We start from the raw sequence: 17,822 nt of genomic DNA, 5'->3' as shown, positions 1-17,822 counted from the left end.
GAACTCAGTAAGATTGCTATTAGTGTGTACTTACAAGAAGATGTATTTGTTCCTTCCGTCGATGCTGGAATCTTGTCTATAAGTTCTGCAATACACAGAAGGCAATATGATAGATAATAGAGATGCTCTGCCTTCCTATTGGAGCCCACAGTGGATTCCCAGAAAAATCAAATACTTCTCTCCTTAAAAAGAAGGAAAAGCAGCTCTGGAAAGCAAGAATCTTGAAAAGCTGGTTGATATTCCATATCTTCAAAAATGTGTTTGTGCGTGTGGGGGGGGGGGAGTTGTTATCACTTTGTCTTGTATTTAGCATGTTTTTTGTGTTTTTATTTTGTATTTTTATGCTGTGAAGCTCCCTGAGATCCAAGGATGAAAGGTGGTATATAAATTCAATATATAAATAATAGAGAAAGCAATTTGATGATGTCTTAGGCACACTATGAATAACCCATTAAATAAATAAACAAATAAGCAAGCTCCATCGGCACAAAACAGGTAGAGCTTTGGAAATGTTTTCAGCTGTTTGTAACAGGCCACCCAGAAATTCAAGGGCTGAAAAGAATCACTTTGTTTTATTACATAAATTGGCAGAAAGTGCAAGAAATATAACACTTCCTGGCTCATGACAATTGGACTTTCGGTTTCACAAGAAAAAATGCTATGTTTAGATGGTTCGACAAACAAAGAACTTGTAACATGTAGCTCTTTTGAAAATATCCATGCTAGGACGGGAAGGCCAAACCAAGAGGCAGGTTTAAAGAAGCTTCAGATTAGCCAGTGTAACATGCGGAAGATTTAGATTGAATAGAAACTCAACTTGAATTAGTTTAAAATGTAAATCGTAAGAACTGAAACAGACCAGCTGACAAAAAAAAAAGACTCTGAAGACTAGCTGAAATAAAGAGAACTAGGAAAGGAATCAGGATTGTTTAGGCTTCTGAAACTGTGTGGAAAATGGGCACAGGACCGATTAAAAACGAGCCAAGAATAGGCTGAAGACAATTTCAAAATAGAATAGAATAGAATAATTTATTGGCCAAGTATCAACCATACTTGGAATTTTGCTTCGACTACATTGCAATGTAAAGAAAATAAAAATTGTTAATGTTGCGAAGGAATCCTTTTGCTCTAGTTCAGAATGTCATTCTATAGCCAGGCTCTGTTAAACAGAGGCATCTCAGAAAACTGGAAGTCCTACGAAGTTGACAAATTAGCAGAACAAGCAGCTGCATGCACTTCGCACAGGGAGTGGGGAACTCAATCTTGTGATATCATAAAGAAAAGTTCATAGAAAACCTGAATGTGGTCCCCATTATAAATACCCTGAGAACCATCCCAAGGAAGGCAACATAAGGACAGATCTAAAATGCTTCCACTAATATAATATTTTATAAAGCATGCATGTTCCTAGAAGGGAAGCATATGCGATATTAACTATAGAAGCAAAAGACCTATTCTGAGATTGCCTTTTCATAACTTCCAAAAACACTAAAATTCAGCACTGCCATGCTACAAGAAGGCACATGCGACAGCAGAAGAAATTAGATGCATTTACATACTGGGACATTATTAAGGAAGAAGAAAGGATGAACACCTAGCAGGTTCCAAGTTATAAACAGTGATCTCTAGAGCCCTACTGTAAATGACTGGCTGTTGCAATGGGCAACCTAGGACCACATTTAAAGATGGAGGCATTAAACTCCAGCTGAGGTCTCAATACTGCATTAAACAAAGTCCAGGAAATCAGATTGATTTCTTTTTTCTCCCACATGCCGAAGATCCAGTAAGGTAAAACTGTAAAGATGTAGAGAAAGACTGAGCCTGCAGAATTTGCTTCAAGGAGGCAAACATTTCAACTTGACTTACGTGAGGATGTGTTTGATGCTTTTGTCAAAACTGGTATCATGTTGGTGGGTTCTGCAAAACAAAACAAAGATGAGAAGCAGTTACACATGCCAGGGCATTGCCATGTGTAAAAGGTTGTGTCCTGATGAAACTTGCAGGGTTTCTTGCAACTCTTCATTTGCCTTAAGAAAATTACATCTTATAAGTGGATGGATCAGAAAAAGTATCATATCAATTAAGTATCATAAATGGCAAAACTGAAAGGGGTTGACATAAGTTAAGGCTGTGTGGAGTTTGGCAAGCCATGTCTTGGTGAATTAATTACTCGATTGCTATTTTGCCTTTGTCTGTTCCACATGGGGAATTATACTAGAACTTGGAAAATGATAGATATGTTCTCGAACTGGAACACAGAGTTGAATCACATAAGATAGAATTCAACAGAAATAGATGTGTGCAAATGTCCTGTACAAAAAAGGGAGGGGGGGGACAAGGCACACGTATAAGATATGGGAGACCTGGTTTCACAGAAGTGTTTATTGTCGGCATCCATTGATCCTGAGAGACAATGGAAAAGTGTACCATCCAAGTCAAACCAGTATGGGAAAGACATGTTTTATTGCCACCAGGGCAGATGAAGGTGTCTGGTTTCACTGGTGCAGATGCACCACAGCGTTTCTTCTCTCTGCGCTCTTCCCAGTCATTTCTCCTCTGGTCATGCAGAACGCATCTAGGTATCTTAGATGATCACAAGCTGAAGCTGAGCCAACACTGCAATATGACTACTAAAAAAACCTAATGCAGTTTTAAGTTGTGTAAATAGAACTGTACAAAGTAGCAAGAGTTTCACCCTATTCTGCGTAGGTCAAGCCACATCTGGAGTACTGTGTTGAGGTTTGGGCACCAAATTTTAAAGAGGGCACTGATAAGTTGGAGCACACCTAGAGGAGGGGGACAAGGATGCCAATGACCTGAAACCTATGAGGAGCAGTTGAAAGAGTTGGGTATGCATAGCCTGGAGAGAAAAGGCATTCGAGGGGAAAACATGGTAACAGCTTTCAAATATCTGAAGGCCTGTCACATAGAAGATGCAACAGACTTGTTCTTTGTTGCTCCAGAAGACAAGACTAGGAGCAGGACTAGACCTTCTAGGTAGAAATTGCAGGAAAGCTGATATTTGGATACATTTTCTGTTTGACAGTGTAATCATGAAGAGAATGTAGACTCCTTAATAACTGAAGCTATTTAAGTACATGGTGGATAGCCATCCAGAAGTAGCCATCTGTTAGGGATGCTGTCATTGCATCTGCATTGATCAAGAGGTTGGGCTAGATGACACCCCCCCCCCACCCAAGACCTAGAATTCTATTCATACAGAAGTGGCACCAAAGAAAAAGTTTTTTTTTCAGGATTGGTTTTTTTTAAAGCTAATGTGGTATCTCAATGAGCACACACACACACACACAAACACTTCAGTTAATTCTGGACACATAACTCTTGTGCAACACATGAACCCTTTGACAAGGCAACTATATATAACTAATAGTCACCTTCCAAGATGATTGCTAGGGTTGTTCTTAGTGATACCTGAATAGAGAGTCTTTCAATTAAACTGTAAACTTCCAACTTGTAGTATGAAAAGCCACAATGCATGTGTATCCCACCTCTCTATATGAGCTATATGGTGTCTATAGTGCAACATGAAATATAAGAAAAGACACAGGTAATCTTATTTCAAGATGCATCAGGATTTTCTGGCTTAGAATGGTAAGAGCAGGCCGAAGAAATTTCAGACATTTGAAGGAATGAATATGCCAGATGGAATATGATACATGTAGTTATGGTAATCCAATTCTTCAGATCTGCCAGACTCTTAGAAATACTGAATGCTATGCAAAATACAAGGAAGTACCTCTATTAATTGTACCCATTCCCAGTCATACAAAGCCACTAGGTGTCCACACATAATACTTTTACTACTTCTATCCAATGTACAGTTTAAGGCTTCCAAGACATACAGCCTCTCTTCCATCCTTGGGGATGCTGTTGAGGGCTCCAGATTACCTGTTTATTGAAAATTCATCCTGATTTAATTGCACAATGCTTATGCAGAGCTTAGAATGTGTCCGGTCTTTATTGAACATCTGTTCTTATTTGTTTTCAGGAAAGTTATGCAACAATGAGCATTCTTCGTGATTTGCTTGTGCAGTGTCTTCGAATTAATCATTTGTTCATCCCACATTTTTCAGTGCATTTCCCCATCACTTTCCTAACAAAAAGTCCAGGTTTTTTTTTTAGGAAGCACATTTCTTACAGGAAACAAATGTACCATTCAGCCAAATAAAGGCCAAGCTTATAGAACCAACTTAAATATTAGTGAGCTAATAATATACATCAAGTATTTAATTTGATAGTCACATGAAGTTGAGTCACATAGACCCTGAGACAGTAACTACTAAACTCTATCATTACCACATTTATGTTACAGCTGGTGTAAAATCACTGTTTTAGGAAAAGCTAGTTCTTGGCTCCATTAGAAGAAAACCGGAATGGGATAAACAGAAAACAGGAAGAAGTTACTTGAAGGAGTGCAATACTTGCTCCAGTGCTTGCCAAAGGCAGATGGCAACAAAATTTCTGGAAGAGCTACAATTGCCTTCTAAATATTTGCCAGCCTTCAAGAAATACACAGAACCATTGTCTTCCTTCATCTATGTTCACAACAGCAAAGCATTTCTTCTAAGGGAGCCAATTCCTAATTCAATCTTTGATTGAAGCACCACAAAATTCCCTGGAAATGTTCACCCATGCTTCTTCCCCTTCTACAGGTGAGCAGAAGGAATAAGCATATATTTAGAAGAAAACGAGAAAACAGATTAAAGATGGTATTTGTAGCCTAAGAAATCCTCAGAAAAGTTCAGCCACCCTAGATACAATCGATTGTTCTAGCACATAGATTTGGCTAGCTGATGGAGATGAGTTCCTTACTCCCACAGGAAACTCAGCAGGCATGACTCCTGGAATCCGAACAAGTCCTCTGCTCAAGTCCTCAAATAATCTGTTTTTTTGTTTTCTTAAAACCCTAATCCATAGAGGAGGAAGAATGATCTTTGGTCAGCTCCCTGTTAACAGCTGGTTAATAATTTAAACTTATTTACAAGCCACATTTCATACTTTTCTGAGGGGCAAGGATCGGTTCATTTTATAGGCAGGCATGGCATACTAGAACTATCAATATTATTCTAGCTTTAAGCTCTCGAAGCTGTCAATACAGTAGGTAACCAACCCAGTAATTATCTTATTCAAGACAAGATATAAAGCTGTAGCTCAATGGTAGAGCACTCTGTTTTGCATGCAAAAGGTAAAGGGCCCCTAGATAGTTAAGTCCAGTCAAATTTGATTATGGGGTGCAGCACACCATCTCCGCTTTCAGGCCAAGGGAGCCAGAGTTTCTCCGCAGACAGTTTTTCCGGGTCATGTGGCCAAAATGACTAAACTGCTTCTGGCGCACAGAACACAGTGTCCTTTACCTCCCAGGTCGTTCTTCTTCTTTGGCGATCACTCGTAGCCGAGTAAGATTGTCTTCCATAAACACGATTTTAACCATGGGTCCATAAGTGACTGTGGAGGCCAATTCTGGATCCACATGTCCTTCCACAGTTGGGACATTGGTTTCCAGGCGGGAGTTGATCATGGTGTGGATTTGACAAGCGTGCCTTCCTCTTAGCACGGCAAAGAGATAGAAACTGTGCCACTAAGAAAAAAACCTGTGCCAACGCTAAGGCTGAGGTTGAAAGAAGAACCAGAGAAATAAAAAACACCTGGTGGATAAAAAAAAGCTCAAGAGATCCAGCACTTAGCCGACCCTCATGATGCACAGAGTTTCTTTAAAGCCACAAAGACCATCTTCCAGGTTCAACACCACCCATGCTAAATACTACTACAGTGGTACCTCACAAGATGAATGCCCTGCAAGACGAATTTTTCGCAAGACGAATGCGTCTTGCGATCTGATGGTGACTCGCAAGACGAATTCGTTTTGCGAACAATTCATCTTGCAAATCATGGTTTCCCATAGGAATGCATTGAAATTTAATTAATGCGTTCCTATGGGCAAAAAAAAAGGAATTTCAATGCATTCCTATGGGAAACCGTGATTCGCAAGACGAATTTTTTGCAAAATGAATTGACTCACGGAACGAATTAAATTCATCTTGCGAGGCACCACTGTATGTATTTTGTTGCTCAGCATGCATTTGGACACTTTGCATCATGGTCCTTAGGGCAAGGAGGCCCTTGCCTATGTTAGGAAACAAGTGGATGACAATTTTGATCAAAATGGAGGACTGAACCTTATAAAACAGCACTGATTTTAACTACTCATTGATTTGCTGGTTTCTTGGAATTCTCAAGCAATGCTGGGTATGAGGCTGCTAGCCCTTTCCATACAAGTCTAAATATAGATTAAAATTTATTACCGGTATGTTTGGCACACATACTTGAAAACGTTGTCCTTAATTTATAAGAGATGTTATCAGTGCCCTTCATTAGAGTTTCATAAGATACTTACAGTGTGACAAAGCCCACACAATAAAGGTGTAGCAAGACTCTTTGTAGAGAGAAAAAGTGACAAATTAGTTGGCGAAAAGCAATTATCATAAATGTACCCAAGCCTCAGTGTCTGCTATTTATATCACCCTCTTGTAGAACTTCACACATCTTTCCCGACCTCAATTACTCTCTCCTAAGGAGGGCTGCATTTTGAAACATGGCAAAATAACACTCTTTACTATAGTTTTTAAGAACAGAGGACCTATTAGCATTAAAAAGCTAAATATGTATGTGACCTTTAGTCCCCCCCCCGATTCTATTAATTGGTTTCAAAATATTATTTATTTGAAGGTGACCTAGGTGAGATATCCAAATACTTGCTAGTAAGGCAACCTTATCAGAAATACCTGGCTAAATGGAAATAATATTCCTGGGAGGACAATAAGCTGAAGGGTAGACCAGACTGCCAACATCACAATAGCTAGCAGAAAAAGGAGAAATAACCTGTGATAAAAACAGAATGAACAGCAGCCTTATTAAGGAAAAATCTTTCAAATATAGATGGAAAAGGCAGCCTCTAGAACATTCACATGCCCGTGTTGGGAAGGAAACCCCAAACAGAGCTTGCCTTCATGCGGATCCTCAACCCTTAAAACCTAAAGAACAAGATGGTGGTGAAAGAAAAAATAAAGAAGAAGAAGAAGAGTTTGGATTTGATATCCCGCTTTATCACTACCGGAAGGAGACTCAAAGCGGCTAACAATCTCCTTTCCTTTCCTCCCCCACAACAGACACCCTGTGAGGTGAGTAGGGCCGAGAGACTTCAAAGAAGTGTGACTAGCCCAAGGTCAACCAGCAGCTGCATATGGAGGAGCGGAGACGCGAACCCGGTTCCCCAGATTACGAGTCTACTGCTCTTAACCACTACGCCACACTGCCAGGCATCATCTGCTCCACATGCAATAACATGTGTCTTTTCCTATACTGGGGCAGTATAGCCACAGCAGGAGCAGTAACTTACCAACAGTTTGACTTCACCCCCAATGGCACACCTGCCCTGGCTCGTCCCGCCTTGTGGGCGGCTGGCCCCGCCCCTGGGTGCAGGGCACCCGTACCGCCCTTGGTGCCCAATCATCTTGCTCCACCATTGACCTTACTCGATGGTTTTAGCTCACCCAGCCTTAGGACAAACCTTTCTTACAGCTTGTTTAGGTAATTACAACACAAGCCTGAGATTGCTTGGCATGCTATGCCAAAGAGTGGCTTAGCTCAGTGTGGCACAGCAGCAGAACTATTGGGCTACGAGTGAAATGACCACAACTACCCAACCCCGGCAGGACCCTTCATGCAAAGCTGTGGATTGGAGCAAGTGTGCTGTGCAAACCAGATTGCAGTGGTACCTCAGTTTAAGTACACAATTGGTTCCGGAAGTCTGTACTTAACCTGAAGCGAACTTAACCTGAAGCGAACTTTCCCATTGAAAGTAATGGAAAGTGGATTAATCCTTTCCAGATGTTCCGCAGAGTACTTAAGCTGAAGCAAACTTCCCATTGAAAGTAATGGAAAGTGGATTAATCTGTTCCAGACGGGTCCGTGGAGTACTTAAACTGAAAGTACTCAAACCGAAGCGTACTTAAACTGAGGTATGACTGTAATGGACAGCAACATCACTTTAATGTACATCACTTTCTTTGAGATTAATGGAGATGAGTACCACTTTCTTGAGATGAGATAGCCACCTTCAGAAAAACAATACAAGGCATTCGCAATGATAACCGGGAGTGTTAACTTTTGACAAGCAAAATCACAGAGCAATACAGAGCTATCTTGAAACAACTCTCTTTTCTGTTCAAGAGAGAGTGGAATGTTCCACAGTTATTCAGAGATTTTTCAGAGTGAACAGGGCTGAGCAACAAGGGGTCTGTAATTGTCAAAAATCAACTGACAACTACAGCATTACTATGTTACTATTCTCTCTATGTGCACACCAACCTTCCAATTGTTGTGAACACAGTTATCCCTCTGATCTTTTACTTCATCATCATCATCACTTTTAATTTGTATACCGCCTTTCTATCATACAATACTCAAGGCGGTTTACACTTGCTCAGCCCCTGACCAATTGTCTTGAAACAGCCCTCTCAAACTGTGTACAATTTCACCAGTTCTCCAATTAGATGTTGAGAGAAAATAATAGCATATACTGTTACAAAAAAAAGGGTAAAGGTGAAGGACCCCTGGACAGTTAATTCCAGCCAAAGGTGACTATGGGGTTGCAGTGCTCATCTCGTTTCAAGGTTAAGGGAGCTGGCATTTATCCACAGACAGCTTTCTGGGTCATGTGGCCAGCCTGACTAAACTGCTTCTGGTGCAACGGGACACCGTGACGGAAACCAGAGCGCACGGAAACGCCGTTTACCTTCCCGCCACAGCAGTGCCTAATTATCTACTTGCTTTCTAACCGCTAGGTTGGCAGGAGCTGGGACAGAGCAATGGGAGCTCACTCTGTCACAGGGATTCAAACCGCTGACCTTTAGACCACAGCGCCACCCGTGTCCCTAGCATATCCTGAACAGAGTCTGCAAAAGTAATGTCAGAATGCAGGGCAGTATGATAAGTTCCACAATTGCAAGAGACCAGTGGGCATGTCTCTAGATAGCCTAGCCCTACCCAATGCAAGGGTTCCTTTTAACCTACTCTTTATTATTGTCATAATATAAATCCAATCATAACCACTACAAGTAATTATTTTACCATCATACTCTGGGTGTCCACTGATAAATCTGGCTCAGTTTTAATCTTACCATATCCAAGTCTTTCTCTCATACACAAAAACAAATTTTAGCCTGCTTCCTCAAAAGAGTCTGAAACAGCAAGTGCCAAGTATTATTGTTATTAACGTGAAAGCTGGTTGCTATGGTTGTACCAGCAAGCAGTTATGGAAAATCAGAACCTTTTAACTGGAAAAATGTATTGTACAAAGTATTTTCTTTACTACTGGGAAAACTATAGCTTTAACTATACGGACCTTTGTAGGCAAGGTGATGTCTCTGCTTTTTAAGATGCTGTCTAGGTTTGTCATTGCTTTTCTCCCAAGAAGCAGGCATCTTTTAATTTCGTGACTGCTGTCACCATCTGCAGTGATCAAGGAGCCCAAGAAAGTAAAATCTCTCACTGCCTCCATTTGCCTACAAAGGTCCGTATAGTTAAAGCTATGGTTTTCCCAGTAGTGATGTATGGAAGTGAGAGCTGGACCATAAAGAAGGCTGATCGCCGAAGAATTGCTGCTTTTGAATTATGGTGCTGGAGGAGACTCTTCAGAGTCCCATGGACTGCAAGAAGATCAAATCTATCCATTCTTAAGGAAATCAGCCCTGAGTGCTCACTGGAAGGACAGATCGTGAAGCTGAGGCTCCAATACTTTGGCCACCTCATGAGAAGAGAAGAATCCTTGGAAAAGACCCTGATGTTGGGAAAGATTGAGGGTACTAGGAGAAGGGGACGACAGAGGACGAGATGGTTGGACAGTGTTCTCGAAGCTACGAACATGAGTTTGACCAAACTGTGGGAGGCAGTGCAAGTCAGGAGTGCCTGGCGTGCTCTGCTCCATGGGGTCACGAAGAGTTGGACATGACTAAACGACTAAACAACAACAACAACAACATTTTCTTTACACAATCAAAAACTTGTCATCTTGGTTAGTTAGTTTGCATTTCTTAGTAATTATGCCAATTTTATTTAGCTATAGTATCTTCAAGGCCCTCACTGTTCCAAAAATGCAACTGTAACAAATGATGTATGTATTCTGATTGAATTTTTTGATGTACATTTTAGGTTTCTGAATGAGATCCCCCACATATTCTATGATTCTTTCCCCATATCTTTGGCTGGAACACAGTATGGGAATAATCTTATGCTCAGACATGTGTCCATTTATCTGAGTCACTACTTGAGCCTAGCATGTCTGGCTTAGTCCTGACTCTCTGGGATATTGCTTGGAACTGGTAAATCTATTCCAAGTGTGAAACTGTGCAGATTTATGAGCAAACAACTCCTTTATGCATGGGAACTATGTACGTTTACAAAGAAAAAGAAAAATCTGCTCAACCCATCATTCCATTATTTGTACAACAGTAACCCAGCACAATAATTAATGTAGTAGCAGTCTAAAGTACCATGAATATTGTTACATTATTTTTAGGTATCTTTTTATAGTTCATCTGGATTACATGTTTACAGATCAACACTTTAATAGCTTGCAGCCATTAATGGTCTGCATGGAATCTACCTTATTAATATTTGAGACATGAAAGCAACAGTGAACAAGTTGAACAAGAACTTCAGGAGAAACTCCTCAATACCTTCATCCTTGAAAATACTGTAATTTGTTTTTTTTTTTTGTTTTACAATATATCTTTATTGATTTTTTTCCATAACAAGAAAAGAAAAAGAAAAGAAAAAAGACAACAACCAAGACACTGCAAACACCTACCAAACACCTACAAGACCTAAACAAAACAAGAGGGAAAACACACACCAAACCAAACATAAATATGAACATGCAAGAGCCATATTTCTAAAATATTGTAATTTGAATAAGAAAAAAATGAAGAATCAATTAATATGCTACCAAACTGATGCCCGGTGGGACGTGGGTGGCACTGTGGGTTAAATCACAGAGCCTAGGGCTTGCCGATCAGAAGGTCGGCGGTTCAAATCCCCACGACGGGGTGAGCTCCCATTGATCGGTCCCAGCTCTTCCCAACCTAGCAGTTCGAAAGCACGTCAAAGTGCAAGTAGATAAATAGGTATACCGCTACAGCGAGAAGGTAAACGGTATTTCCATGCGCTGCTCTGGTTCGCCAGAAGCGGCTTAGTCATGCTGGCCACATGACCTGGAAGCTGTATGCCGGCTCCCTCGGCCAGTAACGCGAGATGAGCGCTGCAACCCCAGAGTCAGTCACGGCTCCCTTTACCATTACCTTACACCAGGCATGTCAAACCTGCGGCCCTCCAGATGTTTTGGACTACAATTCCCATCTTCCCCAACCACTGGTCCTGCTAGCTAGGGATCATGGGAGTTGTAGGCCAAAACATCTGGAGGGCCGCAGGTTTGACATGCCTGCCTTACACTGATGCCCAAGCCACCTGCATACCTGATTGCTTAGCACCTTTGACAATATTCAATAATATTTACAAGGTAATGATGACAGACTTCATTCTTCCTTATGGCAATGTATGGATTGGTTTAAAGATTTGAAGGAGGTTGGGGAAGGGTTGCTGCTAATAATCAAATGTGTATACAGGTAGATCACATCTTATGTCAATTTCACTTATGCCATTTGCAACCTTATGTGGATCGCCAAAAATTAATTAAATTAAAAGGGGGGTGGGGAGTGGAAAACTCACCTGGAAAGGCCACCTGATATCGCACAAGACCTTGCCAGAGCCCAGTAAGCAATGGGGTTACAAAAGCTATTCAGGTTTCTCTTAATTGGTTCTCTGGGAAACAATCAGACTCTTGCTTCTCAAACTAATAACTCTGGGAGTCAATTAAGACTGGGCAGAAAGCCAAGTTCTGCCAGAGACATAGCAACTACTCTCTCATTGGTTGAAGGTCAGCACTGAACTCTGTTATTAAGGAATGCTAGCACATTTGTTCTGTGTGGTGGTGTAGGTGAGAGTTAGGAGACATGCTGCATCAGATGGTTGTGTGTGTGAGAGAGAGTAAGGATTTATTTTGCTTTGCTTTGTATATAGAAACTCTGTTTTTTCTTTTATTTAATAAATCCTATATATAGTTATTCTGCGTCCAGACGTTGAAACCTCTGGAAGTTTCCGTGTTGTGCAGCGATACTCTGCTACGTTTGGGCTAAAGCCGCTAGAGCTACGCCTGACACTTTATCAAAATTCTAAGAAAAGCTGCCTGCTTTGCAAGGGAGGGAGAAAAGCCTGCTCAGTGCCGGGTTCAAACAGGTTGGAATGGTAGCAGAGGGCTCTTTCCTAGGGCAGTCTGGCTTTTTCCCTTGTACATACAATGGGCAGCAACATAATCCTGCATAATATGTAATCTACCTGCATGTGGTCCAGTATTTCAGTGATGGGAGAACAACGTAAACAAATTCTGGGAAAGGTAATACAGTGGTATCTCGGTTCTCAAACGAAATCCGTTCCAGAAGCCCGTTCGGCTTCCAAAATGTTCAAAAACAGAGGTGTGGTTTCCCATTGGTTGCAAGAGCTTCTTGCACTCAGCGGAAGCCACGTCGCACATTCGGGTTCCAAAAAACGTTCGAAAACGGAAGCATTTACTTCTGGGTTTTTGGTCTTCAGGAACCGAAATGTACGGCAATGGAGGTGTTCGGGAACCGAGGTCCCACTGTAGTAATGAAATAAAAGTATTAAAATTTCAGATGTTTAGTTCAGAGCTTTAGTTTATGAAAATTATAGAACACATTAGCACCACTTCCTATTAAATTTCAGCTACTTAAATGGAGCTGCGACCATAACTGTAAACTTTGTATCAAGCATGTACTCATAAGCTATACACTAAAAAAATTGTAGAATTACAGTAATGACCAAAGAGTCTAGTATGTGGCTTTCCCTTCTAAACTATGTTTTAGAAAGGAGCATTTCATAAGAGTTAAATTCTTTCAGGTTTTACGAAGCTTAATGAGCCCAAGGTTCCATTGTGTTCTGGTGTGTTTAAATACAGACATATTGCTGCTGTCAGTATGTCTGAGTTAGCCTACTTAAAGAAACAACATGGCAACTTGTATATTCCAGGAGGCTCGTAACCAGAAGTACTGGTATAAAGATTATGCATATTGATGGAGTAAACAGAACCTTTAGTATCTGCTGAGATAAGTAAAGCAGAACAAAGGTTTAAACATACATGCTTCTTATTTCAGAAAGACCTATTTTCGGCCTATTTTCTGCTCTTCACAATCACAAATCTAAATTACATTCCTCAAGAAAAGGCAATGCATTTAACAATTCCCTTTATCCCTCATATAACTTGTACTGCAATAATTCACCTAATGAGGACAGTAAACCGACCAAGCGCCCACATGCTTAGAGATAAATTTGTCAATTTTGTTACCTGCCCAGAAACCAGAGACACACCGAGAAAAGGGGGTATGCCTTTTAGCAGCTAGGTTGAAGACAAGTACAGCATGAGAAGATGGCCTAGATTCTAAATGCCTACCCTGACAGACTGATTCCACACTTAAGAAACATGCACACACTTAACTGCAGAATATAACAGATATGGTCAAATACCCAGTTCTAAAAAGTGTATTTTTCATGAGTGCTAAATATATATTTAAGTTAGGTTTTCAGAGTTCCAAGTAGCTTCAAGTTATTAATAAATAAACTAATGCAGACAGCACTCAATTACATTACTCATATTTTGAATAATAGCATGCCATTTGGAATTTATTTGTACCTACATTAGGTGCTTTTTACTACATTCAGTAAACAAGTATTTTTCATTTCAGCGTTTTTTTCCCCTCAATTAGGATTCTCCCATGTGATCTTCCTCCCATGTTTTGCAAGAAAGCCTACTTCTGAAAGCACTTCCAGATAAAAACAAACAAAAAAACACTGGTGTCTTACCATTGGTGTCTGTGATTGTTACCCGAGCTCTCGTGCTGTCATTCCCAAGCTTGTTGCTTGCTTTGCATGTATATTCCCCAGCATCAGCCAGTGAAGCCCTAGAAATGCGAAGTTCTGAGATTGTCCTAAGGGAAAAGAGGAACAATAAGGATTACACCACTTATACATTACAACAGCCTCCTCCAACTACAGATGTTTTGGATGACAAGTAAAATTGTGCCTGACCATGGGCCATGGTGGCTAGGTCTGATGGGAATTGTAGTCTAAAACATCTGGAGGGAACTAGGCTGTGGAAGTTTGCACTATAACACAAGCAGTTTCTTTGCAGTGTTAATTAATTTCCATTGGAGTTGGGAGAAAAAAAAGAGAAAAGCTGGTATTTTACCCATCTAATCAAAACCAAGCATTTAGGAAGGTTAGCACATTTAACTCTCTCACTGAAATACAGTGGTACCGCTTACTAATTTAATGCGTTCTGAACGCACATTTGTAAGTCGAAAAAATGTGTAAGTAGAAAAAATCCTATCTAAACCGCATCCAAGATGGCGGACGGAGCTCCGTTCGTAAGTAGAAATATTCGTAAGTAGAGTTATTCGTAAGTAGATGTACCACTGTAAATGGGATTGCTGGAGAGTTTTACAACATTAGTTTCAGGCTTCCAGTTTTGGAAACTTTAAAAAAATGAAAGCTGATTCTTAGGATTGTCTTCTGCACTGGACAGCATGGTTATCCACCATGATTTATACATCTTCATAAAACTATTCCTCAAAATTATTCAATGCTTCATTTCCAGCTTCTCCTAGTGACCTACTAAGCCCTCCAAATCCATATTGGAAACCACTTAACAGTTGTTGTTATGTTGTTCAGATAATTTGGGTTGCATGCTTGATAAATGTACAAAAACAGCACTGACAGTCAGTGCCATCTAATATATTCTATTTCGATGCAGCAGTCTGAAAAACCTGTTTGTAGTATATGCTAAGGCACAGAAACAAAAAAAGGGAAACACTTGCTTACAATATCCCCCAAACCCACCACAACCTTACCTCTCTCCTCTCATTTTCTTTGCAAGCTTCCCATCTTAAAGACTTATACTGACTTCTTTATATATATATATATATATAAAGACAAACCTCTATGAAGTAAGAACTCAGAGAGGCACCCCAATAGTTTGGCCATTACAGATATTACAAGTGAAGAATAATCCACAGGTACATACAGTGGTACCTATACTTACAAATTTAATGCGTTCCGAACGCACATTCGTAAGTAAAAAAAAATTGTCAAATCCCATAGGAATGCATTGGGAGAAAAAATCCGTAAGTCGAAGCAACCCTATCTAAAAATTCGTAAGTAGAAAAAATCCTATCTAAACCGCATCCAAGATGGCGGACGGAGCTCCGTTCGTAAGTAGAAACATTCGTAAGTAGAGTTATTTGTAAGTAGAGGTACCACTGTAAATGGGGTTGCTGGAGAGTGTTACAACATTAGTTTCAGGCTTTCAGTTTTGTAAACTTTAAAAAAATGAAAGCTGATTCTTAGGATTGTCTTCTGCACTGGACAGCATGGTTATCCACCATGATTCCATTCGTAAGTAGAAACATTCGTAAGTAGAGTTATTTGTAAGTAGAGGTACCACTGTATTCTTACATTTGGCAGGAATCTATCGACAAAAGCTTCAAAGGAAGTACAGTACGTCCTTGAAAAAGCAACTCCAGCTGATTGGCAAGTATGCATTGCACCAAGAACCAGGCATATACCGTACCTGGGCTGCTTTCCTAATGGCTTGCCAACTTTAAAGATGTTTGCAGTCAGTAAACCAACAAGAAAGCATCCCATCCTTCAAGGAATAGCCAACATGCTATTGTGCATACATCTGTCAAGTGAATAGTGACAAGCTACAGCCTAGTGAGGCCTTGTTTTCCACAAACCGCAGCTGTGTCACTTTGGTTGAAAACACCTCCGCAAACACTAACAGTACAATCCTATGCATGTCCACTCAGACATGTAGTTAATTGAAGCTTACAGGTAGGTGTGCATAACAGGATCTCAAACTTAGATGTACTGGTATCTATTCACTGCAGAGCAGGCAATGTTCAAAGAAGAAAAGGCAGCTAAAAGATTGTATATGTGAGTAGCCACAGTCACTTTCCCGTCACCCTTGAACTCTGGGGGCCTGTCAACTGGAATAAGTGTCTCTGAGGAAGAATTAAAAGGAAACTACTTTGACTGTGCAACGTTTTGGGATTCTCGCGTGCCATCCTTCCTCAGTGGTTTCATTTCTAATTTTCACCAGCCAGGTGAAGCAGTACTAACAAGTAAAGGCTTCTGGGAATTCTGCTCGGAAATGGGGGCAGGGGAAGAAATCACCACTTTTGGCTTATTTTTGCTTTTGAAAAGATAACACATAATTGTACTAAAAGTTCAGTACAGTTATTTTACACGTCATCCTCTGCTGGTTTCCAAGTAACAGTGTGTCATTCGTTTTGCATTTTAAGGGTTCAACAAACCAATAGCCTTTTGCGGGGATATATTTTGCTCGCCCTTAAAAAATAATAATAATGAAAACAAATGGTCGCTTCAATGCTGCAGATAATTCAAATAGAGATGCTAAAAAGTAGGTGTGCTCCATCCATGCAGGGCAACACCACTACTAACATGCCACAAAACCATCTACTGGTCTCATTTGCAAAAAAACAAAAACAAAAACCCCCAAAAAATAAATAAATTCCAAATATGTCATCTTATTTGAACTGGGCCCATGATATATGGATTTTTGTTAGAATTTTTCAATACAGAAAAAGAGAAAATAAATGACAACAGGGACAACTCCATGTTTTCATGGTGGCCATGACATCCCAAAGCAACCCTCCTAAGGTGATCTCAGGATGCAGGTTGTTGTTGTTTAGTCGTTTAGTCGTGTCCGACTCTTCGTGACCCCATGGACCATAGCACGCCAGGCACTCCTGTCTTCCACTGCCTCCCGTAGTTTGGTCAAACTCATGTTCGTAGCTTCGAGAACACTGTCCAACCATCTTGTCCTCTGTCGTCCCCTTCTCCTAGTGCCCTCAATCTTTCCCAACATCAGGGTCTTTTCCAAGGATTCTTCTCTTCTCATGAGGTGGCCAAAGTATTGGAGCCTCAGCTTCACGATCTGTCCTTCCAGGGAGCACTCAGGGCTGATTTCCTTCAGAATGGATAGGTTTGATCTTCTAGCAGTCCATGGGACTCTCAAGAGTCTCCTCCAGCACCATAACTCAAAAGCATCAATTCTTCGGCGATCAGCCTTCTTTATGGTCCAGCTCTCACTTCCATACATTACTACTGGGAAAACCATAGCTTTAACTATACGGACCTTTGTCGGCAAGGTGATGTCTCTGCTTTTTAAGATGCTGTCTAGGTTTGTCATTGCTTTTCTCCCAAGAAGCAGGCGTCTTTTAATTTCGTGACTGCTGTCACCATCTGCAGTGATCAAGGAGCCCAAGAAAGTAAAATCTCTCACTGCCTCCATTTCTTCCCCTTCTATTTGCCAGGAGGTGATGGGACCAGTGGCCATGATCTTGGTTTTTTTGATGTTGAGCTTCAGACCATATTTTGCGCTCTCCTCTTTCACCCTCATTAAAAGGTTCTTTAATTCCTCCTCACTTTCTGCCATCAAGGTTGTGTCATCTGCATATCTGAGGTTGTTGATATTTCTTCCGGCGATGCAGGTTGTAATCCCCTGGAATTAAACTCTGCCCCCCCCCCAAACCTTCCTCCCAGAACCAAGTTACCCTTGCCAGCTCAGAGAGGGAGAATGTTGGCCACTTGTG

At 40.7% G+C, this 17,822-nt stretch overlaps 1 protein-coding gene across 7 annotated transcripts in view; it reads right to left on the bottom strand.

The window, feature by feature from the left end:
* The window catches only part of NRG1 (neuregulin 1), a 184,390-nt gene that overhangs the window by 122,695 nt on the left and 43,873 nt on the right, over positions 1–17,822 (bottom strand). For 3 of the 7 annotated variants that reach the window (XM_035140858.2, XM_035140857.2, XM_035140859.2), the window contains exons 3-5: positions 14,011–14,135; positions 1,867–1,917; positions 35–85 (exon numbers count right to left, since the gene is read on the bottom strand). In XM_035140858.2, the coding sequence (XP_034996749.2) occupies positions 35–85; positions 1,867–1,917; positions 14,011–14,135 (227 nt within the window). The remainder of the gene's footprint in view (positions 1–34; positions 86–1,866; positions 1,918–14,010; positions 14,136–17,822) is intronic. The other 4 variants (XM_060268758.1, XM_035140861.2, XM_060268759.1 and 1 more) reach the window with 2 other exon arrangements.

This window comes from Zootoca vivipara, chromosome 16, assembly GCF_963506605.1.
Source record: "Zootoca vivipara chromosome 16, rZooViv1.1, whole genome shotgun sequence".
NCBI classification, from domain to species: Eukaryota; Metazoa; Chordata; class Lepidosauria; order Squamata; family Lacertidae; genus Zootoca; species Zootoca vivipara.
The sequence above is the reverse complement of the archived record's forward strand: the minus strand, read 5'-3'. Positions and strand labels throughout refer to the sequence as shown.